Source organism: Blennius ocellaris (genome assembly GCF_963422515.1).
Source record: "Blennius ocellaris genome assembly, chromosome: 20".
Classification (NCBI taxonomy): domain Eukaryota; kingdom Metazoa; phylum Chordata; class Actinopteri; order Blenniiformes; family Blenniidae; genus Blennius; species Blennius ocellaris.
Genome location: NC_137669.1, coordinates 9,561,514 through 9,588,075, shown reverse-complemented (window position 1 = coordinate 9,588,075; position 26,562 = coordinate 9,561,514). Strand labels below are relative to the sequence as shown.

Below are 26,562 nucleotides of genomic sequence, written 5' to 3'. Positions count from 1 at the left end.
CGTAAATTCTGTTTGTCAAGTAAGTGAAATTATGCTCACTTAGATAGAAAAGCTTTTCACTGCTCAAGCAGAGACTGACTGATTGGGTTTGAGGTATCTTTAGGAATTTAATATTAAGCCTAAATATTATACTCCTATTAATCATTTTGTCGTTGTTGTTGTTTTGTTTTCGGGTTTTTTTTTTTTTCAAAAATGTAATTTACAAATGGACAGATGGTCCAGATGGACAGCAACACGCTTGTTTGCAATCAAGAAGTGAATGAGAACCGACTCCAAACTCATGTTCGAGTCAGTTCTCCAGTCATACCAAGCATGTAAAGCCTGTTTCACATTTTTGTTTGCGGTGGACCAGAACATGAAACACACAAGTGGTTTTGATAAACAGGAAACGCCAACCCATATAGAAAAAAAAAAGAAACTGTTCAGTACCCAGTGAGTTGTGTAATTGATTCAGTGTTTACAACGTAATATGTTTTCAAATACATTCATCCCCTTGTATTTCTTTGCTTGTCATTAATATGTGGACTGTGTTAGCTTTTGGGGGCGCTTTTGAATTTTTCTCTTTTTTTTGTCTTGACTGAGCTGTGATTAAGATGTTACAGGGGGTCTCAGCATGCTCCAATGACATCACTGGAGGATATATTCAAACTCATTAAGTCCCAATAGCTTTGAACAATGAATTAAGTTTACAGTTTGCAGATATGTTTTAGGTAATATACATAATGAATTTGCTGAACACTCCAGGCATTTATTTTTTTAACACTAGCCCACACATTGAAAAGCTTTATCCCCCACCAAGGAAATTTGACTAAATGTGATACTTTATAATTGAATGTGCACTTGTTGTGGTTAAGGACTTGGCACTCATTGAAATGAGAGGGGTGGATGTATTGAAGTGATATTCTATGTGCTGTGATTGTTGCCGTTTTTGTACTTGAAACACTTTTCTCTAGTCATTGTTGATGTTTTATTTTTGTTTTCTCCCTCCTGCAGTTGCTGGTTATCCTTGGAGGGGGGCTTACTTTATGCTTTCGTTGGGCCCGCCGCCGTCATCGTGCTGGTGAGTCTGCCCAGCGTAACTCTCTGTTGAGGGAGATTTCCCTCACTCCCACGTCCGCCAGCCTCCCTCTCTCTGGTCACGCTGCATATTTCTACAAATATTTTGCTAAGTTAGCCTCCAAGCTCGGAGCTTTAAAGCTTCTGAGTATTGACCTCTGAGGATTTTCTTTTCCCCACTCCCCGCTCCTGAACGCGTACGCACCCGGGGTGTACACGGCAAAATGATGAGTTGAGCACTTTGATCCTTGAGTTTAAAATGTCAGCCCAGAATATAATAAAATATGTTCTTGCAGACAAGAGCTTGTGGCAGTGCAATGCATGTCTGGACTGAAGTCTGGCCCTATTCTAGCCCTGAGTCTCTTCACTCATATATGAACTTTCAAATCACAAGTTCCCATATCCAATGAATTTTAGGCATTTTGTTTTCTTTTTCCACAGACATATTCATGTTGATGACATTGTGTGCCACAAAGATAATAATGTGTGCTTTGTTTTTTGGCCAATTGCTCTGAAACAGACATTCTTATGTAGAAGTAAATATTTTTCCGTATTGTTCTACAGCAGCACTGTGTGCATTGATTGCATCTTACTGGTGTTTTAATCATCCGCAATTGTGTGCCTGCTCTATGTGGCTGCACTAATTTCTCCTAAATGAATCCCTGGGTGGATATTTCCACCACTAAGCTTAATAAGTCTGGAAGGGGTAGTAAACTTTAGTTTGATAACTGCTGCCACTGCTGCTGTTGCTGCTGCTGTTGTTGTGTGACTGCTGTTTTGTTTTGAGTTATTTTGGTTGTTGTTGCTGCTGTTGACACATATGGATGCATAATAGATATTAGAGAGGAAGCTCCTAACAGGTGTGCGGGAAAATTTTATTATTATTATTATCATTACCATTTTTGTTCTTTTCTGTACATTTTTTGACAAGAGAACAGCCATTTTGCATGCTGCAGTTCGACATACAAGGGAATAGAGTGTTTTGTTGTGCTGAAAATTCATGATGATGATGACGATGGCATGTGAATATAATTTCTGTTTATCCGTCACCCTTTATGCACAATCATATTTGGCTGCTTCTTCTTGCCATGTTTTTCAATCTACCAAAGATATATTGATGGCAATAATGAAATACACATTGAAATAATTTTATTGATTATTAGGATAGATGTACAATATCTAGATTTTGTAAATCTCTAACAATGCATAATCCATCTGGTTTAGACTTCTAATAACATCAATGTTAAACATTAGTTGTGTTTCTTTAGAAAACATAAAAGGAAACAGGATCTTGAATTCAAGTTTTATACTCATAAATCTTTGGAAACTTGCAATATGTTCGTTTTAAAAGACATCCTCAATGCATTCATCGATTTTCAGATTAGTCTTGACAAGAATGCTCAAAGAGGTTTTTTTATTTTTTTTTTTATTTCCTCTATTTACCTTTTACTATTAATTTTGACATATGTGTAGTTTTGAACAGAGTTCCAATTTTAATCATTGTGTAAAGTATAAAAAAGGTAACAGTAATGAAAACTCAAAAAAGCCAGAGCAATTACTTTTCCCAAGGCACCACTGGAAAAACTTGGCCTGCTGTGGATTGTTGAGCCATAGGTTGGCTTCAGTTCTGCTCGATATAATATCTCCTAATAAATTACTACTGTTACTCCCCTACACAGTCTTAAATTCCTCAGTGTGCTTTGCCTGGTAATGTAAATTTTCATTTTAATCCTTGAACAGAGCCACCTGTTTTACCAACTAAGTACAGCTTTAACTGAAGTTATTTTTCTTCCATTACTATAAGCCCACTATTTTGCAGGGTTATACTGTATTTGTTAGCTCTATGAGTAGAAAACATTATATACACTCACAAAAAAAAAAAAAACAACAAACAAAAACATTGCACTCATAGCTAAAAGCAATGTTGTATTGTATGAAACATATAAACTTATTTTTCCTTGACCTATAGGTTTTAATTACTTCACAATTTTCTGGTCACTGAAAATGACACCATGGAATATGACAGGGTGAATTGTTCCTGTATTTCAATAAGAATTTCATCAGTGTTCTACCCTGATGGGATCACTACCATACCGTGGTAGGCGAGTTTGTGTGTCTCTCGGACCCTTAGGGCAATGTCGGCTGGCGTATTATACTGCTGGTAGAGCCGCCAATGCCGAATATGTCAAAGGGTAGCGACCAATCGAAGCGTGATCGAAGAGGCTAATAACCTGCTCCTGTAAAACCTGCTTAATACAGAAACCGAAGCTGGCATCGCCACTACATTCTAATGTGGAGAAGGAGATGTTGATGACCGTTTGGATCAACATGCAAGGCAAAGAATGACGCTTAATCCGCGAATGGAATTGCCAAAAGCGTGTGTTAAGATTAGGCGATGGAACCTTAAGGACTATGCCCATCAAGTAGTAATAATCAAAAGTCACTCTCATATCTCGTGCTTCATTTAAAGAAATGAATGGATTAGAATGGAGTACTGTCAAATTGAGGAGGACTAAAGGTTATTTTTGGACCTATATGTGCCGCAATAGCCTGAAATCTGAAAAAACTAAATCTTCAGTGTGTGTCTTGGTGCGTTTCTAATATTCCTCCGTTTCTCCTTTTTCTCCCAACGTTGACGTGCACTCCACACCACAGCTGCTATGTGGTACCTGCCCCCCTTAACGGTGTTGTTGCTGGGGCCCGACTCTAACAAACAGCTGTAATGAGAGTGGGACTGTCGGGCAGAGAAACACACACCTTCCCACAGGACTCTTCTCTAATTAATGAACCTGGCCTTGGGCAAATAGCAGAGCAGGATGATGCTGACTCACAGAGCCGGGGCCAGACATGACTGGCATGACAATGGTGTTCTTGCAATCTGGCACATCGCAGGCAGTTGTCAGTAGCAACACACCAGCCGAGACTGAAAGAGATGAGAGTGGGAAAGAGCTTTTTTTTTAGCCAACTGTAAAAAAGCTGCCACAAGTACCCAGATGTGGATGTACCTAAGAGAAGTAGAAATCTGTCTTCTTCAAAAGCTGCTGAAACGGAAATGACCACATGGAAGTTTGACAATAACTGCCCAGCCACTGGACCCTTAGTAGCCTTTGTAGAAGTGTGTTGAATATATGATGTTTTTTTCTTTGTGGCCATGAGGTGTTTTCTGTGATGGCGGAATGCAAAAAAGAAAAGAAACCTGGCAGTCATTCAGCATAGGAGCGTGTTAAGTACAGTTCATAGAAAATATGGGTATAGCGTGAATGTCGCTTATCATTTTCGTATGTCGCTGTTGAGTTCCCAAAGAATTTGAGCAGATGACAACAAGACAAAGAAAGCCGTAGCTTTTAGAAGAAAGACTACAGGCAAATGTTGGACAGGATTATAAGAAACATGTCACGGGCAGAGGAAAATCTCCCAGATGGGCAGGATTTCAGAGTAGAAAAAGGTCTACACGTGGTAAGCTTTGGCTCAGATGAGTCTGAGTATGCATAATAAAAATCTGTATCACTGGGTCACAACAGTCAGATGTTTAGTAGGCTTAACTGCAGGCTTACCATTAGTAAGTGAGGCCAGAATGAGGAGCCGTCAGTGTTTTCCCACCCATTTTTCTGTTTGTTCATTAGCTCTACAGCCCCATTTTAGGACCCTAACAGGTATGGGAGCCTCCAAAAGGGGATTTCAAACACATAAACACATAGTTTTATATTTTGAAATTCCTCTATTGAGGATTCAGATTGGTAAAGCAGTTCCTTTTTGTATGACGTGTCACCCACATCGCTGCAGCTCCGCTTTTCATTTTTGAGAACAAGGACTGGTTGAACAATTATGCACAGATGATTACATTTATTCCAGCCACCAAAGACCAATGCATTGATGACATGAGACCATAGATTTGCAGATATCCAAAAACAATAAATAGAAGCTTTCTGCAATCAATCAAGAGCCAGGGAGTCAAACACACTTTAGTTCAGTGGTTACATACAGATCAATTTCATTTTAAGTGGGCCAGGCCGGTAAATTAGTGCCTTACTAACATGTTTTTTGTTGTGGCACCAATTACGTACGTATATGTTTGAATTTTTTTTTTTCTCACAACAATCACTACTGAAAATAACATGTCAACATAAAATCAATTTTAATGATACCTTCTTGTGCAAAATGCAATTAAATATCAAACAAAAAAAACAACAACTGTTGCATTGTGCATGTTTTTACAAACTCACCCTGACAGCATGGCTTGAAGGCTAATGCCACTTTCCATGCAATGATCTCAGGTTTTCACTGTTGTTTTAGCTATTTCTTAATTTGCTTGTTGGATTGGCGGGTCGGATTTGAGCCTCTTTTAGGGTTTGGCCCTCAAGCTTTATGCTTCACGAACGTGTTTTAGAGTCAAACAGGTAAACTGCCTTTCCTGGCTTTATATGGTCTTTCTGCCACTGTTTGAATTCACTGTAACTTAAATTATAGTTCAACCTTTTTATAGAGGTAAACGGAGAGAAAGAGTTGTCAATCGTTGGTGATGACCATATAAATGCTAAAAACATTCCATTCGGGTACATCCACAATGTAATCCAATTTTTTGTCCAATTAAAAACTTTAGAATATTCTTTTTTGTGTGTCTCAAAATACAACTGTGACAACTTGTGTTTGTGAAATGTAGGTTGAAGTTATGAATATTTTAGCGAAGGAAGTTTTTGCTTCATATTTACATGATGATATAAATCTATGTTGTGCTATGTATTTGTGACCTGAGTTAAAAAACAAAAAAAATAAAACTCAGGTGGAGAGAACTTCCAGCAAAATCACTGTCATTGTCAGTATTGAATGTGTGGGACCATTAAAAAGTAATCTTCAACTCACGGAGACATAAAAGAGAAAAGAAAAACATCTTGCGCAGTTTCATGGAGGTTGATCAGTGTCTCTGTTTTCTCGCAGGTGAATATGCTCATCGGGATCGTGGTGTTTAACAAGCTCATGTCTCGTGACGGCATCTCAGACAAGTCTAAAAAGCAGCGAGCAGGGTAAGTTCCAAAAACAGCCTGTGACTCACACATAGAAAACACATACCACTTACTTATTCTTGGTGGAAACTGAGTGCAAATTAGACATGCTTTACCTTCTGTCAAGACAGACTTGGGAAGGCAACATTTCGCAGAAAACCTGGGCCTCTTTCAAAGGTCTCTTCAAACTTGTACACCTGCTCCTCGCCTCAAAATAATCAATGGCGTGATCCAATTTGGCAACAAAATGACAAGACATCTGTTATTTTCATTTGCTCTGTGAGAGGTAGCAACATTTCTGTGTCATTCCTACATATGGGCGCGATCTAGTTCTCTCACTTTTATGTGCCATAGATGAATAGGGTAGATATGAAGATCAATGGCAGATGGAGTTTTAATTTCATACGGTAAACACCCAGAATATGCGACTCAAACCTATGACATTATAAAAATTCCATAGCATTGTGCCCCACACGAGTGATTTTCAAGCGAGACGGACGTCCGTATGCATCCATGTCCACCATTATTTCTATTAAGGCAGTTAGCGGGTGCTCATCATCTTCCCTAATCCTGAGTGGAGATCTCCCTAGCTTTGGCAGCGAAATCCATGCTTTAATTTTCACACCTATTGATTGCGATCTCTCTCTCTCTCTCTCTCTCTCTCTCTCTCTCTCTCATTGTGATTCCACTAATGTCTATCCCTCACCCAAATTGAAACTGATCATTTGTGTGCAGCTGCAAGAGTTAATTGTTGAGATTGACTCTCCAGGGGGTTGATTAGCTTTGGGTACCCAATGATGCAACTGGGATTAAACCAGTCGCTGTGTACAAACACACACACACATATACACTGACAAACAGGTGTGGCCTTCTTTGTTACAGGTAAAGTCCTTAGCCTTATCCGAGTGTTAAGCACATTTCCACTCAGGTTCTTAGAACTGAGCACATAATAGGTAATACACGCACACACACACACACACACACACACACACACACACACACACACACACACACACACACACACACACACACACACACACACACACACACACAAACACACAGTAGTTGGTAGTGTTGCTAACAGGACAGGCTGTCATTAGTGTAATGTATTTCCTTATGAAGCCATGGGGATGTGGCTGGCACCAAGGCAATGAGCTGTGATGGGACACTAATGTAGCATAGCCCGTGTGTTGCCCCATCATTCTCCACTTCTGTATATATAAATATGTATATGCGTATGCACGTACACTCACACTTTCTCTCCATCTGAGTAGTCAACTCTAAGTAAACAACCAAAGGAGTCTTTCTTCTTCCTCCTCTCTCTCACAAAGCCTCAGTGTGCACGTTGGCTTCTTTGGATAAGCAAAACACACACAAGAAGCTGCATGCACTTAATAAAATAGCCGGTGTATTTCCTGTCTGTGTCACTGTAATCTGTTAATCCACACGACTGCTGTAACATTACGATGTCCGTCTCTCACGTTCTCTCTGCTTGCTCTGAAACAATCTTTGTACTCTTCGACTGTTTTATTTTTCATTGCTGCTACTTTTTAAGATCTGGTTTTAATTTGCCTTTCTTTCTTTCTTTCTTTTCTCCCTCCCTCCCCTTCCCCCTTTTTTCTTTTCCCACCCCACTCCTTCTCTTTGTTGTCTTTATATATTTTTTTTTTTTTTTGCAACTGTGACACTCACACATTCACTTTGTTGTCATCACTGGTACTTGTGTTTCCACACACCCCCCCCTCCCCTACCCACTCCCTTTCTCCTCCTCGTCACATGGTTGTGTTTGTGTTTGTGTATGTCTGTGTGTGGGTTCACATGTCCTAAAGTGTCCCAGCGGAGGCGCGTAGCCGACTGCTCCTGAAATGCTCCAAGTGTGGCGTGATCTCGAGCACCGCTATGTCCAGCTCGACTGCCAGCAGCGCCATGTTAGTCCATCTTCATCTTCCTAACTCTCTCTCTCTCTCTCTCACTCTCTCTCTCTGTCTCTCTCTGTCTCTCTCTCCCTCCCCTTTCTCTATCTGGCTCTCACTCCCCATCATCCTCTCTCCATCTCCCACTCTCTCTCCTCCATCCTTTTAATCTGGGGCTGTCGGTAATGATGCAGGATGACATTCAGACATGTGTGGAGAGAGGGGGGGGGGGCAACCAAACAAACAAATGAAAAGAAAAACACCTGCACCACAAGCCGCCGCTGTTTAATGAGCATGTTTTGATCCAAAGTGGGTTTTCCTCAGGTCGTGCTGAGCAAATCTGACCTGTGTCAAGCTGTATTTGCAAATCACTTCTTTTTTTTCTTTTTTTTTATCGAGGTTTTTTCGGCTTGTTTATTGTGCAGTTTTGCAGAGGCTTAGCACATCGGCATTTCGCGGTGTCAGGGAGGTTGTCAATTATGCAAACTACTTCGCTATCAAACACATTAGTGTAATTGTTTAAACGTGGCTCTCATATTATCACGAGGCCTTCAAAAAAGCGAGGTCACAGTCAAACATCAAAACAGGAAGCCAAATAATGAAATGTCAAAGTTTAGGGTCTTTTAGACGCCGTGTTTTACAAAGTCAATTTTCTTGTCATGGAGCGTGCGACAGTGTGTGACAACTGTGGAGAGAGCTTTGTGAAGTCTGAACGGACATTATGTCTCGACTATGATGCTAACGCTGTCGTATGTTAAGAAACTTGAATAGAGGAGTGCAAAAAGTCATTTTTTAAATATGAAAAAAAGCTCAACGACTTCTGAAAGCTTATGAAGTCCCAACACTAAATAACACTTTTGTCTTTCCATCATGCATTAATAAAAAGTCCTGTGGTGCAATTTTCTGATTAGCAGTATGCTCCATTAAATATAATATTAGACTAAGTCAAATCATATCACGCTACGTAAGCATATTGGTGGAGACAGATGTTAAAAGCAAATAGTAACATCACAGTTTCAATAGGGTAATTTTTATTGTTTCATAATCAATAGACAGTCACCGACTTCAATACATGTTACTTCAGCAAACTATCCATGCATGTTTAACTATGTCCTTGTGCAAATCTCTCATTATGGCTTGGTGTTTATCTTTGAAGAGCACTCTATTTAAAGCTCCAGTCTTACTTGTGTCATTGCATGATCATCTGCTGTGGTTGGGACATTATGGGATGGCTCCTTTTTGATTTTTTTTTGCTCAGTATGAAGTGTGCATCTTTTTACTTTTTACACATTGAGTCAATTGTTGACTTATGTGTTTGCTGAAGTTCCACCGTAATCCATATTTATATCTGTGCCCTTTGTCTTGCCGCTTGCAGTATATTATTTGGTTGGAAGGTCCTTCACATAATCAGCTTAGAGAAATCCTTCCTGTAAAGCCAGAATCAAACAGATTGTGCTGTGTAATATCTGTTATTTACTATAATGGCATTCTGGCTTGAGTAAAATGCAGTTCTTCAACCTTTTGAAGCTAAATCTTTTGAATTAATTTAAAAGTGTTTTCTGTACCGTATCTTTGAGTGTTACAGTACTGAATTATTCTGAGCATTTTAAATTGCAGTGAACAACAGGTGGAAACGTCCCTATTATTGAGAGGACAGTGCAGCTTTGACTCGACTCTCCTTTTGCTCCTTTGCTGCCATCGGCACTTCTGGCGTAGTTAGACAGGGCTGCCTGTCTGTCAGGGTGACGGTTATAAAACCATGTATATGTGCTCAAACAGCATGAACATTTTAAATTGGAGTTATAGTCACACACACGCACGCACGCGCACACACACACACACACACACACACACACACACACACACACACACACACACACACACACACACACACACACACACACACACACACACACACACACACTCCTCATAAGTCCCCCCCCCCCTCATGTCAGCACTTGTCAGTTCCTTGTCCCCTTCCTCTTCCTCCCTGTTGGGCCTCTGCCTATTTTCCTCACAGTCCACAAGCGTGACACTTAGTGTGCATCAACCATGTAATCGTGAGCAATTGTCAGCCTCAAAACTATCTACATGATTACACATCATCTTCCACTTATCAGTTGGTGTGATCCGAAGCTCAGTGCCAATCAGCTTCAGTTTGCCCACAGTTGAACCTGTGACTGACTCATCTGTTTGTGTGTGTGTGTGTGTGTGTGTGTGTGTGTGTGTGTGAGTGTGTGTGTGTGTGTGTGTGTGTGTGTGTGTGTGTGTGTGTGTGTGTGTGTGTGTGTGTGTGTGTGTGTGTGTGTGTGTGTGTGTGTGTGTGTGTGTGTGTGTGTGTGTGTGTGTGTGTGTGTTTGTTTGTTTGTTTGTTTGTTTGTGCCAGAGAGGAGTGGAGTTGGTGTGACTTACCAGAGCTGGCATGTCTGGGTTTGAGACCAAATCCCTTGTTCATTGCCCTTCTCTCCCCTCCTCTACCCCCACACCGATGTCTCCTCCTTTCTCTCTGACAGGGCGTCCCTGTGGAGCTCCTGTGTGGTTCTTCCTCTGTTAGCGTTAACCTGGATGTCAGCAGTGCTGGCTATAACTGACCGGCGCTCCACACTCTTCCAGGTGACGTATATCACATGTGGAGCACATATTTACATACTGCGACTCACACACCTGTACACCATTGACATGCCGTACTTGTACCACTATATCATAAAATGTATAGACATTTTACAAGAAGAACAAAATGAAAATAAGGAAAAGAATAATGAAAAGGATTAATTTATGATTGAGAGTAAGGATATATGTTGTATGTGACCCCTGAAATAAAATTAATTTCCAACCCCTGGGCTAGATAGTCTGGAAAACTCTCTCTTGTACAGTAGTACTGGTCTGCACTTGTATGTTGTTAGTATGTAGTAAAAATCTGCCTGGTGTCATGCTTTCTGAGAGCATTTATGGGGTACAAGGTCCAACCTGTGTGGCCACTGTAGCTCAAACTATTGTAGAAGTTAATGCTGGTTCTGGTACACAATGTTAGAAACGGCATGAGTGTGGTGAGCATACATTACATGGAGTTCAGCTGGATAGACAGTGATAAGAGCTGTTACTTATGCATCTAAATTATTTCCCAGGTCTTTGTAATCCTTTAGAGGGCTGTCATAAATCAAAACTTGGAAATTGAAGAGAGAAAAAATCCTGAAACATTAATGCAGTCGACTCGATACACTTGACACATCATGAGGTATATTTCTGTTGTGTTGTCATGAAGTGGTCGATGCAGTGCGCCACAACAGGCACTCATGTTATGGGCTTTTTTTAATGTAACGACACATCTGCAGCCGAAGTATGTCAGCAAGGTAAAAAAAACTTTTCCTGCATTCACCTGTCGTAAAGAAAGTGTCCATAACATCTGTATTTAGAACGGCAAAATGAAGACAGTTCAACTACAACAAGCACTTTCCGCATTTTTCCTTGGTTTTATAATACATTTATGTCAATATCAAAAATCAAAATGGAGGCAATTTAAAAATAAACAACTGATGAACGGCTGTTGTGGGTAATTATGAAGAAGCGTGACACAACTGACTCATTTCATTTTCAAATCAGCGTTTCTCTAATGGTTATTGAGTCACTTCACAGCAAAATTACAGTAATACAGAGTATATAATACTACAGCGGCACACATGGTGGGTGTCAGCACCCTGCTGTGTCTTCAAGAGAGTTCAAGCATGACAGAGGATTAATTGCTTTTCTTTTTTCTTTTTTTCCTGAATTGTCATAACACAATTTAAAAATGAAGGGTCTAAATCCCAGAAGCTGCCAAATTTGTAATCGTATCTCAGCACAGAGAGGTAACAGAAGTTCAATGCTGGTGGTAAACTAACAGTGTGGCTCCAACTTTTGATAGCGAGACTGGATATGTTTTGCAGATATCTGTTATTCGATTTAACATTTCAACATTTCAAATATCACCAAATCAGTCATAATTAAGTTGTAGATATCCACAACTCATGTTGCACATATCTATAGCTGGATGACAACTATCGCTAATTCCAGTTAGATATTGATCAATTCATTGTAACAAGCTGAATACCACTGCAAGATATCTCTAATTCATTTTACTTTCATGTTGAGATATCTTACTGTGATTTTAACTAGTCTGAATAACATAGCAGATATTGTTGAAATGCAATTATGATTAGAATTATGTTGTAGGATTCTCAGTCTGGAAATAGAGATAAATTATTTGCAGATGACTATTAAGACTTTTTTCTTTTTCTTTATTTTCTTCCAGATAATGAAACCTCATTCTCACAACAACATTGCACAATAACTGAGTTGCCACAATTATCAACATACCTTTAATGTTAATAGTACTTAATTACTTAACCAAAACTGAATGTGGTTTTTGGTGTCCTTGTTGCTGATATCTGTAGTAGTTTTGATGAATCAATACAGAGTTATAGTATCAATAAAAATGAAGCATACCAATTAAATATTGCAATTACTTACTTTAGCTTTTCATCATATGTACATGTTTCTGTCATTGGAAATGAACAATATACAGTACTGTGCAAAGGATTATGTTTCATCATCAGGAAGCCATCTGATTAAAAATGTATTGGATTCTGCTGCATTATCTATTCTGTTTGTTAACATGAAGAGACAGAAAGACATAAATAAGACTCCACCACAAAAGATTTGTCCCGTTTACGCGACAAAGTTTTCTCTCTGCAAAAATTCGGGAAATCGCCATTTTTCAAAAATGCTGTCATTCTGTCTCTGTATAGACGGCAGGAAGCACCTTTTTTTTAAATGCAGTTACTGCAGATACGCATCACAATTCTTCTGCACTTGTAAAATGAATGTAGTACATAAAGGATGAAAGGCGACAACAGCAGAATCTTTAAGGGGTTTTGATTCAATCAATACTGTAAATAATAATATAATATACTTATGCCCATGAGTGAATGTTATCCAGAGCATATTTAATTTTCAACATTCAATTCAATTCAATTCAATTCACCTTTATTTATATAGCACCAAATACAACACAGTCATTATACAACTTCTACTTAATAATTTTTGATTTACTTGCATTTATTAAACTACACAATTACAGCCATTTCATTAAAAGATACAGCAAAGGTATGTCTACTTTGAATTGAACTTCTCTCCTCTGGGAGCTTTTTTCTATTCAGCCAAGGTTAGCTTAACCGAGGGCTGGAAAGTCAACATTATTGACTTGCAGTGAAAGAACGATTAATAATGAAATAATATATTTTGAAGCTGTACAGTTTGGTAATAAGTGAACGTGCAAAGATTAAAAAGCCTGAACTCTTTTCCCCTCCCAGGTTCTCTTTGCTGTCTTCGACTCTGTCCAGGGTTTCGTCATCATCACCGTACACTGCGCCATGCGCCGTGAGGTGAGTCCGGCTCCGCCCAGTTGTCAGGTCCTCAGATACCACACAAATTTGATTCTCATTCTCATGCACCACACTGTGACCTCGGCGACAGGGGGCCTCCGTCGCAAGTTTGCATTCGTTCCCCGCAAATGTCACATTACTTTCAGTGTGGGTTTGAAGTCGCCACAGAAGACAAGCGGCTCAGACATGAAAGGGATTAGCATGGCATTAATGTCCTGTGTTGTGGTTCTTCTTCTTCATAATGCAGTGTGATAGTGCAGCATTGTCCGTCTGATCCAAGTCTGCTTTAAGGGGCTTACGAAGATGCTGTATGGAATAAGACGATAAGTCTCCAACTAATAGCCCCTAGTGGCTATTTGCCACAGGCTTTGCCGTGCCCCCAGGGATCCTGATTTTTAAACTCATTATGCACATACATGTGTCCATGCCTTTGAGACAGACCATGACACACATACCAAGATGTACACTCTTACTAGTTCTGGACTTAACTTGGAATTGCATGAGCTGCAATTAATGGACTTCCTTCAGTTTTTTCCATAAAAGCAAATGTGTCTGTTGCCGCTGATGAGTGTGCACACCACACACAGCCATGACTCTATCCAAGAGATCATTATGATATTGAATGAGCCGCATAGTGCAAGTGAATTTTTAAATGCTCTGAATGCGGAGCTGCATTAAATCAATACCTCAAAAGCAGCAGGGATCAGAGTACAGTAAATCCAGGAATTATTTATTGCAAATGTATGAAAATCCCCTGCACGAGCCTGAGCGTAAATCCTCGGGAGCTGCAGAACAACAGGCAGAGAGGAGAGCTGCACCGGAGGGGGAAGGAAATGGGTAGGGCGGAGGGAGATGGGAACAAGAAGCAGAATTAGGAAGTATTACACTGCGAAAACAAAAGAGAAGCCAGTACAAAATGTGACATTACGTAAACTATAGACACAAGGCTTGCTGGTGAGTGTAGCGTCATGCGGTGCTGCATAAAAGCGTCTGCTGCACAAAAGCGTCTGCTGCACGCAAGGTTTTGGTGGGGAATGAAAAGGATGGCGGTGGTGCAGGTGACCCACTGAGATCAGCCGACGAGAGGCGAGAGGATGATCGTGTGTGACGTTATAGGTGTAGGGGTTTAGGAGGGAAGTGAGATAGGAGCGAAAAGGAGGGGGGGGTGAAAAAGAAGTACAATATATTTTGAGGGAGGGATTTAGTTAAGTGAAGGGGAAGGAAGAATAGGCATGCAGAGATCTGTAAGAGAGAAATAAATCGTGATTCAGTAGCAAAGCAGGGGAGGAGGAAAGAGAGAGAGAGAGAGAGAGAGAGAGAGGTAGGTAGGTACCCAAAGCAGGGGGCTTTCTACTTTGAAGTTGGAATCAGTTGCACTGGGTGCCAATACACACATGCACATGTCTGCTCACACTAACAGAACAAGGCGCCAAAGCCACTGAGGAGGAATCTGGATGTAAAGCGAAGTGATAGATGCAAGGAAACAATGAAGCAACTATGGTAGCCCATGCAGTATTTATCAGACGCACATGTGATCCACCACATTCGCAGCAGCCTGCTTTCACACACACACACACACACACACACACACACACACACACACACACACACACACACACACACACACACACACACACACACACACACACACACACACACACACACACACACACACACACACACACACACACACACACAAGAAGACCACCCGATGAGAATGATGTTCTTGCGCTACTGCTAACAATCCTGGTTCTACCCGTGTGATTCTTATGGGATTTGGCAGAAAGCAACAGCACTGAAAAGTGATGTTGCTTCCCAGCAAGCTACTAGGATCTCCATAATGTGCAGCCTGATGGAAGGAACGCATAGTGAAAGATATGTGTGTGGTTTGAGCAGAGCGGGAACAGCGGGCCATGGTGGATGGTGTACATTTACTTAGAAGCCATACGTGGGTGGACAAAGAAAAACAACGCGGCATCGGAAAGGCCGAAGTGTTACAACATCTATACGGTGTTGCTGTTGATTTTAATTTGGGCCGTGAGCTCAAAGAAGCCTCTTCTTTCCGTCTGTTACACAATCAGGAAGCCGAGCTACTTTGCGAAAAGAAAAAGAAAAAAGGCTTTTCCTTCTTTCTTTTTTTCTTTTGCCTGTTTGATGTAATTTAGAATTGGCACCGCAGCTGCCATTGCAGTGATAAAGATGAAGGATGTACAGTGTCTAAGAAGCAAGTTTCCCCATGCTTCGACTTTCACCAAACTACCTCAAGTAAAAGTTCCTCCACTAACTTCTTTCCTTTGCATCATCTTTTCCTCTTCCTCATCGCCCTTCCCCCCCCCCTCCCTCTTTCCCTTTTCCATTTTTTACCTTCTCTTGCTCGCAACCCCCTCGTCCTCCTCTTCCTCCTCCAACCCCCCCCCCCCCCCCCCCCCCCCAGGTGCAGGATGCAGTGCGCTGTCGAATGGGGGGATGTAAAGACGACAGCGAAAACTCACCAGACTCCTGCAAGAACGGACAGGTGCAGATCATGGTGAATAGCATTCCATTTCATCCCACATTGCAGCCCATTTACCTCAGACTAACATTAACCAGGCCGGAGCTTTCTGCGGGCTTCAAACCCTGACAGAAAGAAGCATGACTGCCATTACCGAAGTGCTCAAACTCATTCCCAGCTGTCTCTCTCGCTCTCTCTCGCTCGCTTTTTTCTTTTTCCTTAACCTTTTTTTACCGTAACAGGAATTCAATTTTATTTGCATTTTCGCTTTTTATTTTATCAAACTGTGCAACTTCATCCCATAGTAATGCAATTCCACTCAAAATTTTCCACCTCCAAGCTCCAAGATTAACTTTTTGTAATGACATAACGGAACAAACTGTCAACAACTTTTGTATTATTTTGTTTGAAAAATAATAATGCTTTTTTTTCTTTATTTTTATTTCTGCTGTACTTGGCACAAGACAAAATGTCGTCACCCCTGAGACTTTAGACACTTCAGCACTTTTATTTACTTTTAACTCAAACTTCTTTAGTTAAAGAGTACAAAGCTGCCTTAAGGTTAGTGTGTGTGTGTGTGTGCGTGCGTGCGTGTGTGTTCCTAATGTGACTTACAGTGTGATAAATTACTTGAACTGCCTCGCCAATGTCAATACGGTCAAACCACAACTATGAAAGCCTTGTGCAGCGCCATTCTCGCTCTTTCTCCACCCTCCCCCCCCCTTTTTTTTATTCCTCCCTCAGACCTGGTTGCGGTAACGATTATGAGCTTCTGAATGCTCCTAGGAGGTTATCAAGATTAAAGTTCGGAGCCATTATTCTGCTCAATGAAGCCACCGTGACACATCCTCATCGTCTGGTTTTCCCTTACAGTAGAGCTGTGCTGATTTAAGTTTGGAGGAAATGTGGCATCATCATAAATGCCGCTCCCAAGGCAGAGGTGGCAAGCAATGAGTAATGTGTATTTCAATGCTGTGCTTAAGTACGTTTTCCAGATATTCATCGTTTACTTGAGTGTAGCAACCAGTAATGTGATTATTTTGGCCATTTTCAATGTGATAATGCACAACGTAATAGAAAGAGTAAAAAAAGAGAATGTGGTTTTTTTTTTAATACTGATTCAGTCACGTAATAACTGAACATTATTGATACAATGTTAATACGATAATGGATCAATCTTTTTACATTGTTGGCACAGTGTTGCATGATAGGCTTCATTGATGTTATTAGCCGTTATTATATTATTGGTTGATGGACTTGGGTATTGTTTTTTTTTGTAGACTTTTTTTCTTTTACTGCAACATCTGAGGATCTGTTTATGTGGTAACGGTGCTCGGTAAGACTGGAAACGCAACTTTTCGAAAATGTCTCCCAAGGTAGAAATGTTTGAAAATGCTCCGTCTCCATGGAAACGGGGGGAAATGTAACTTTTTGAAAATACTCCAACTGGAACTTGGGAGCAGCACACACTTGTGGCCTGGCACGCTATCTACATCTTTTTCAGCACTTCTGCTGTTCCTGTGTAATCAGACATCGTTATCAAAATATTCCCATGTAAACGCAAAACTTTTCTTTAAAGAAAACACAATAACAAAACTTTTTCGCAGGTAACAGTTATCCATCTTGAAGTCATGTCAAAGTTGTTGTTTTTTTCTGAAAATGATTTATTTCAGTCTAACAACTATGATAGAAGTTGAATAGTGATTGATGTGATGCTTAACAATAACTCTGGTTAAAGTATAATGTGTTGCAAGATGTCTTCTATTGTCACAGATAAAAAACAAGTTTTCATTTATTTTGCTTATGAAATTTAAGTAACAAATTTCAATTAGTATTTTACTAAATACTTTTTTTAACACAAGTAGCTGTTCTTCATGTTGAATAAACAACCTATTACAGTGTCAACAGTCGTGATTCGGAAAGGTGGTTGCTGAAGCTTCCTACTTACCTCAGTTTACCTCTTTCTGAATTTGTGCCACTTTGAAGAAGTCTTCTCGGTCTGCACGTATGCACACAGAGCCATTGTCTGAGACACATACAATACCCTTGAGAACATTAATTGTGATGGATAATTCGGTGAGGCTGCCACCGGTTACAACAGCCTCGTAATTACAGTGAACACCGTTCTCTCAGGTGCTAACTATATTCAGAGGAAATCTCATTAGCACAGTAAACCCCTGACATTTCCAAGCATCATAAAGATGTAGAAATCTAACTACATCCACTTGTTAAACAAAATCAAAGCCATCTGTGGAAAACTGTTTGATTTGTCAAACTTGGATTAACACTTCTCTGCAAAAACTAGCTCGATGTCCCTTTCTAACATTGTAATTGTATTCCATTTTTTCCCCTCACACCATCAGAAGAATGCCAGTGTGAGCATGTGTGGACAGCAGCACGGCTCGCTGCGTTACGGCACGTCTTTGTGCCTTTCGGGCGGCCACCCACAGCTGCCCCCGCCATCTTGCCACTCGACGTGTCAGCAAGCCTGCTACCACAGTCTGCCCCGCGGCGACCGCAACTACGGGCTAGACCACAACCGCGCTCTCGGCTACGTGCATGAGCACACCCCCATCCTCAACAACACCCACAACCACGTCCATAATCACATCAGCGGCAAACCAGTATGTCATTTGTAGAGAAGAGCAAGACGTTAGCGATCAGTGATTAAAGTGCTTTCGTAGAAAAGGTGCAATCTGTAAAATATCATTCTTGTACAAGGAAGAAATAGTAATGGTAAACACATGGGTGGCAAACATAAGGCCCGTGGGCCAAAACCGGCTTGCAAAAGGCTCCAATCCAACCCGCTAAACCAGGCAAATTGCAAACATTTTGGAAACATATATATTTTAAACAAATATTTTTTGGAGTAGCAGACATAACACTATGCTCAGAGTAAAGTGTACAACAGTTATAAAAGGTTTTTTTTTGCTTTTTTTGGCATTTCACAGTTTTAAAATTGGCTTTGTGTTATAATTTTGGGTCACTGTACCATGACAAAGTAATTCTTGGTTTCGTAAGCTATTATGGCACCATTTTATTGGCCAGCCTGGAAATGAACATATTAAACAACAAAAATGTATCAGCTTTAGGTGACTTCATGTGCCAACTGACCCACTGCTGTCAAGAGTTAAATTTTTTCATGAATAGTCTCAATGCTGAATATTAAAATCAATGCCACACGTCTAGTTTTAGATTTCACAGTGTTAAGATTACATATTGCACCTGTCAGTGTCTGTAGAATTCGCCTGAAAATATTGTAGACTCTCCAGAAATGTAGATGCTAGCATAATTCCACATTCCCCCCAAATGTATGAATCTCTGAGATCCTTTTTTTTCTTTTTCTCTGCATCCATTTGAGCATTAGCCTCAAACTGAGTGATGTGCTCTCGAGTTTATTTACTCCATCTATGCTGCAGCCTGTTCCCATATGGTATTTACACAAAGTCAATCCTGATGACTCACTGTACTTAACCTGTGAGGCTGCAGCAGAGAGAACGCGTAATGGTTAAAATGAAGATAATTTGTTTTTCTCAATACAGATAAAAGAAAGAGACTAAATGAGAAAGGGAGTAAAAAAAGAGACAGAGAGAAGTTTCTTTCATATCCTCATTTGTCCATTTAGTAGAGAGCCATTTATGGTGCTGCGGGTGATTTGCGTACTAAGAGCTTTTCTGTTCCTCGGAGACCTTTGAGCGTTCTCAGTTTTTCATTTCCCTCTTTCCTCTTCTCTCTTGCCTCTCTCGCGTGCCCAAACTGTCTAAAATCTGTAGTTTATTATCCAAACAAAGGCTTTTGTAAGCGAATCCCGTCGAGGACGGGAAGAGGCTCTATGGTGAGAAAAGGGAGGATCGCAGCTGCATAGCAATGAGCTTCACTTTCACTGAAGTTTAGAACAACTTGACTGGTGGCCATTTTGGGAAGAGCGCTTCTTCATTCAACTCATGTTGCTGTGCCCCCAAGGAGCTGTGCCACCCCACCTTCCTTTCGCAATATTAGAAAATCAGAGCATATAACTTCCATTTTGAGTTGCGTCCAAAGTGGCTGGCTCATGATTGATAGCCAATCAATCATAACATTATGATCCCTTGCCTGATATTATATCAGCCCTCATTTTCGCTATGAAAACCTCTCTGACCCGTTAAAAATTTAGACTCCACCTTTTGCCATTATCATTTCTCCTTCTTTGACTATATTTGACAGATACTAACCCCTGCAGCCCTCTGAAACACCCCACAAGTTTTGGAGAGTTTTGCTTCGACCTGTTCGTCTCGCCGTCACATTTTCTTGCTTTTTTTTTTTCCAACTCTGTACTTGGGAGACTTATAAGCAGTGATGGAAGTAATACATAATAGAATACTAGTACACCACCTCCTCAAGTAACACAGTTATTATAACTGAAGTACAGTTACAGAGTTACATCAACAAGTTTTAATATTTGATTACCTTTTAAAAGGTTGTGGTTTTTTTTGTGATTGGGAGAGTAAATCCAATACTCTTGAAAGAAAAAACTATTGTTATAATTAATGTCCAGTAACATACCGAGCACTGCTTATGAAGGATACTATGACATTTTATAGCCTTGCAAAGCTTCAATGCCTTCTACTTGGTTCAGTTAAAACCTGTATTTTGATATGCTGCTGTCAGCTGATTTGCATCATGGCAAGAGTCATGCAGGCAATTCACAGAATACCTTTTTTTTCTTCATATTTTTCCTCTTCACTTCTGGGGTTTAAAAAAAAAGGTTTGGACTACTTCATTATAAATAAATGAGAAGAAAACCTTCCTTGAATGGCTTAAGGCAATGTTTCTTTTAAGCATTTCTTGTTCTTAGAGGGCCTGTCTAATCAACTGAGTTGTGAAGTGTAACCATGGAAACAGGTCTTATCTTCCTCCTAAGAGTCTATAGTGTGTCAGAGCTACTGGATACATCATAACCATGTACAATCCAATCACTCATTAGGTCTGATCTGTTGCTAATGTACTCAAAGAACCTGCACACGCTCATTGTGTTCCCTCACTTCCTTTCTTGCCTCCCTTTCTCAGACGGATTTTGAGAAGGATGTGGACCTGGCATGTCAAACAGGTGAGCTCCCCCTTCCATCTGATTTCCCCTCTCTCCTTCTGTCTCGCTTTTATTTTCCCCACCCTCTTTGTCAAGTTCTAATGCGGGCGGGTATATTCTTAGCCTGCTGCCGCGCATGTTGATGAAGCGACAGGGACGATCCGTCACGACTCCTCACCGTTGTGTGCAAATTATAATGCCTTATCAATCATGCTGATTCTGCCCAATAAGTGTCCAACAAGCGTATGTTTGGATGAGACTGTGTTCGAGTGTGCATGATAATAACACTCCTCAATGTGTTCAGACCTGTTTCACTTGTTAGTCGACAGTGGTCTTGTGTGGGTGTTGTGACGTGTTACCAATGTATCACATTTTGGAGTGTTTGTGCTTTGAAATATTAACAAAGAGTCACTCTCCCCCTCCACCCTGCAGAGAGAGGACACCCATGTAAGTTTTGCACCCAACTGACCTACTTCACACTGCCTGATCTGACTAGTACTTTCTATAGACGAATCCATGCTGTGGGTAGATGTGAAAATACTGCTTCTTCTGTTCCTTAACCCCCCCCCAAAAAAAAAGCTAAAGGTAGTCATTACTCCATTAAACGTTGACATTTCTTCGTTATGATCTAAAAGCAGTGAAACTTTAGCTCCATCGTCTACTCTATTTTACAAATCATCTCTATGTCTTTCTCTTCCTCGGCTCTGTGGCTAAAAACTACTCAGTCTTGCTACACAAGGCCAAATAGTGAACCTGCCACCCCACTATTCTTCTCCTAACTGCTGCAGTATCACATTTCCTGGCGTTTTACCATATCCCATATTTCTGATTCTTATTCAATTATGCATTTCTCCCATGTATTTGAATTCAGGAAGTCATCTGATTAAATCAGACTCTGTCAAGGAATTCATGCTGGGTTTAAGCCAATCTTATTCCGCACAGCTCTTTGACATCCACACTGTAAAAGACAGACATGAGCAGTACATTGATGTTATTTTTTCCTAAAGGCTATGTAGTAATTAATTTCCGATTAGTGTTTTGAGACTGAATACTTCCTACATTCATGCAGACTACTTTCAACTGTCGGTGGGTGCTACTGCGAGACCACGATTAATCTAACAGTCTCTGCTTTTACTCCTAATGTTAATGTGTTCAGCTCGTGGCGCTGAAAAACGCAACAGACAAAACTGCACCGGATTCATCTATAGGTCATTCTCTGAGACTCTGGTCTTTGATGCAGATGTGAAAGGATCAGATTTCTCAAATTATGTCCAATTCTGTCAAATCATTTGGCACCAACAGGACGGAGAATCAGAGACAATGCTAGGTTGCATGCTCAGGCCTTCTCCTCGCTGTGATGCTCACTCCCGGAAGATGCAGCTTAAATTTTTTATCAAACATGTATCCTGACATTCTGTTACATCAATGCCAATTGCATGATTATGATTTATGCTACAAGTTGTATCCTAAATTGGATTGCAAGGCCACAAAGTAAACATTTATTTTTCCCTCCGATGGTGACATAATGAGCATGATTTCTGGCATGAACCCACAGATGGTTTGATTTGTGTTTGATTGAGCAAAATGAATGATGTTACCGATAATGAAACATTGCCCCCATAAGCGTGTAATAGTCATTGCAGGTACTGTTACTTTACAAATGTCGCTTTTTTTTTTTTTTAGCTCAGTTATAATCATAATGCATGAAAAATAACTGAGAACCCTGTGTTGTGCCCTTGATAGAACTGTGAAAGACATGAAACACATTTAAGCACAATTTTTTTTTTCAAGCATAAATGCTAAAATACATCAGTATACAGCAGCAGGACAGGAAAAGAAATGCTGTTGAGCAGGGTATGGGTTTAGGCTCCATAGCTAGGGAATTTGCCTCAATTTCATTTGAAGCATGCAGCCTTTTACACCAAGGTGCTTCTTCCAAGCTAATAAAAGTCCTGGCTTACTGGCATATCATGAGCTAGAGTGAGACTTAAGGTCACAGTGTCTGAGACAAAATTTATTTAGCTTACTCTGAAACATATGTCCAGCATTATAAGTGAAGGTGTTCTGAGGAGATGCAATCTGTCTCTCGGATTAATCAAATCTGCAAACAGATTACAGCAACAGTAACTACTTTATGTGTTTTGTCTTTGTTTTGCCTTCCTCTGTTGTCAACTATCTTAATCTTTGGCATTAAAACAAAACCCCATCTATTCAAAATCCCATCCAATCTTTCACAATCCTGTTCTACCTTGTATTCCCCCATCCCATTAAATCTTTTTTTATGTCCTTGCACCAATGACTCTACCTCCTCTCCCCCAATGTTATACCCATCCTTTTTTTTCTCCTGCTATCTCTCCTGCTTCGGGTCCCTCCCCTTGTCTCTTGCAGTCATTTTCAAAGAGGTGAACACCTGTAACCCAGCCACCATCACCGGGACACTTTCCCGCATCTCCCTGGATGACGAGGACGATCCGAAGCTGGCAGCCCATCAGGAGGGTGGAGTGGGGGTCAACTTCAGCTCCCTCCCCGGGAACATCCCCCCTCCCAACCTCATTGTGCAGGTACAGGAGAATAGTTTGTTCTGACTGACAGAATAATTGTCAGTGTCACACGTTTGTCCTCCATTCTGCGATACACATTAAATGCACTGTAAATAAAGTCTGATTGCTTTCTCGTTAAATATAAAAAAAAAACCAAAATAAACAAAAGATGTTGCATGGTATTATGTAGTATAAAGTATGCTTTATATCTCTTTAGGTTCCACCACTTGGAGGCCTCAATGAGCTGAGTGAGACGCCTCTAAAGAAGGAGACCAATGTAGACCAGCAGAGGCAACAGGGACAGCAACGCGGTGGCGCTCCAATCTACCTGTGCACCGAGAGTGGCCTGGGCTGGGCTCGCCCACCAGCTTCCTCCAACAACTCCCAGGACGGGAGTGCCGGCAGCGGAGGAAGTGGTGGAGGTGGAGGAGGAAGCGGCGGCGGTGGAGAGGGAGACTACATGGTCTTACCTCGGAGGACAGTCAGTCTCAAACCTCCGGCACCCTCCTCCCAAGGAGGAGGCCTGGGCCTGGGGGGTGAGGACAAGCCTCTCAACATCGCAGTGGAGGACCCTCCTTTCCCCCCACCCCCCTCTCCCCTGACCCTCCACCCGGCTGAGAGCGAAGCCTACCCGGCGGATTTTGTGCCATCCAGTGTGGGCGACATGAACATCACCATGAACCTCAACCGCTCCTACGGGACGATCAAAACCATGCCCCATGGGCACGGCCACTTGATGGCTCAGGGCGGTCTTGTGCACTCCCACGGAGGACACATGCATTCCCACGGGCACTCTCTGCAGCTGAAGCCAGGCCAGAGACCGTCAGTCAGACAGATTCTGACAGGGGGGAATACAGTGGAGAGAACCAGGACCCTGCCTCGCAACCTGGGCAGCACCAATGCCAACACCAGCGTCTCAGCAGGCTCTCTCGAGGTGGGTAAAATATTGAAACGAAGAGGGAAGGGTTTCCAGTGGAGCTTGAGTTGTTTCACTGTTTACACTTGTCACCGGAGCTCATATTGTACGGATGTGGTTTTGGTGCAGTTGGGCTTGAAAAACTGAAATGATAGGAAACAGTCTTGAGGGACAAGTACTTGCTGCGAATGATTGGTCTGTGCAAGCATTTTTTTTTTTTTTTAAAGAACGTTTGATAACGTTATTTGAATATAATTTCTTCTTGTTTTAAAACAGGCTGATTTGCATCAGGAGAAGTTGAGCCATTATACCCAATTACATTTTTTTTTAGCAAGGTGTAATTTCATACATACATTTTTTTTTGTCATTCATTGATTGAGGAAGTTGGTCAGAGATTTTGTTTGTATGGCTTATATTCAGAGTCCAGTGAGTGTGGTCTTCATGAAGGCAAGGTGAAACTTAGAACAAGACAGTTGTTAATACGTGTTGTCTGCAGCAGAACACCCAGCACTGAGTGGTAATAACATAGTTGTCTTCTAACGAATGAGGCTGCCATAAACGGCCGCTTTTATTTTCAGAGTATTTATTTTCAGAGTATTTATTGTTGCTGATGGAGACAATGAGTGTTGAAATGAGTTATTTTCATAATGACACCTTCTTATTAGTTTAGTGTCTGTGTGTGAGCGAGTTTAATATGCGTGTGATCACCTCCCCCCCTTGCTCCAAACGGCACAAGGTGGCACAGCAGATGGACTGAGACAAGACTGGATCAGAGGAAATACCCCTGGTGAATGTCTTTCAGCCCACCCTAATTTTGTTTTTTTTTGTTTTTTTGCAAGTACTCACAATACACACAAAGCCAAGCACATGATAACATATATAAACACACTCTTTGGATCTGGGCCAGTGGGGACTTGCTTACTCACAAGGTTGATTAAAGACATGGAAGTGACACTTTCACCAAAAAGTGCAGATGCTTCATTTAAAGCTGAGGACGTTAAGGACAAGTCATTAAAACTCATAAAACACCGCTGTCAGAGGAGCTTCGAGTGCACTCATGAACGCAAAAAAAAAAAAAAAAAAAAAATGCTGAGAAACCTGCAGGATGTAATTTACTGCAATAATTTTACCCTGTTTGAATATGCTTGATTTGGAGATGGATATCAGAGCGTGCCTCTCAAGATTAAATCACAGCAGTGGTTTACCCAATTCAAACATGGTGCAGTATAATGAAGGGATCACACAAATGTACTCACAGTGTTCATTTCACCGTTGATTTCTAGTTCTAGTTCCAAATGATCGAGATCATGTGTGAAAAATGTCCACGGGGTGTATGTTATACTGTCAAATGGACAATTTCACATATCTGCAAGATAAAGTGGGTGTATACAAACACATTAGAAAACTTCTTTGTGGCCGAGTTTACTTTATCATCACGAGGGCATGAGACAAATCACAGTATGAAAGGATCCCGTTTTAATTTTCTATGCTTGAGAAGACCGTTTCATATGTGTTTCCACCAAAACATGCAATATACTACGAATGTATATGCATGCTGCATGTCTGTCATGTTACTAAGCTGACTCAATCATGGAATTTCTCGATTTAAGGTAAGGATTTTCTTCTATAAGGACCTTAATTTCATTTTGTTTTTGTTTTTTTGTTTTTTTTTTAAGCTATACTAGGTGAAAACTTTTGAGTGCAAAATCTTTAAGAGAAACTTACCTCTCGATCTGTTTGCATTTCTTTCTGTTTTAAAACCTTGGCTGCCACAGTATCAGATCAGCAACTCTGCCCTTTTCAAAGAATGAACGCAGCGTTTAACTAACTGTGGAGAGCAGCTCCTGTCCCTGCCAAATGCAAATCTGGCCGACAGCGAGAACCAGATAGGAAGTCAGAGATGGAATGTAATTCAATGCAATGTCAGGGCCAGATGAGTTGGAAATGTCTGCAGCTGTTAAATTGGCAGCTTGTGTGCCACTTGCTATAGCTACAGAGGCACTTAAGATGAGAGTACTGGGTTCCAAACAAGATTAGAGGATGAAAAGCTATTTCTCATGTGTTTGTTGCAGCTCTTTTAATCAAAATGGCTCCAACATATTCTCCAAAATAGAAAATTGGAGGATTTATGCAGGGGTTGCCACGACTGTATTTTAAGAGC

The 26,562-nt window shown here is 40.9% G+C and overlaps 1 protein-coding gene across 1 annotated transcript in view; it reads left to right on the top strand.

Moving 5' to 3' along the window:
- adgrb2 (adhesion G protein-coupled receptor B2) overlaps nt 1-26,562 on the top strand; it is a gene marked incomplete at both ends in the record, with an annotated part of 154,875 nt that overhangs the window by 112,804 nt on the left and 15,509 nt on the right. Inside the window, 11 exons of the mRNA XM_080516235.1 lie at nt 994-1,060; nt 5,992-6,077; nt 7,886-7,984; nt 10,483-10,582; nt 13,318-13,389; nt 15,824-15,916; nt 18,244-18,504; nt 20,927-20,966; nt 21,378-21,392; nt 23,334-23,506; nt 23,703-24,419. Coding sequence (XP_080372361.1) covers nt 994-1,060; nt 5,992-6,077; nt 7,886-7,984; nt 10,483-10,582; nt 13,318-13,389; nt 15,824-15,916; nt 18,244-18,504; nt 20,927-20,966; nt 21,378-21,392; nt 23,334-23,506; nt 23,703-24,419 — 1,723 coding nt within the window. The remainder of the gene's footprint in view (nt 1-993; nt 1,061-5,991; nt 6,078-7,885; nt 7,985-10,482; nt 10,583-13,317; nt 13,390-15,823; nt 15,917-18,243; nt 18,505-20,926; nt 20,967-21,377; nt 21,393-23,333; nt 23,507-23,702; nt 24,420-26,562) is intronic.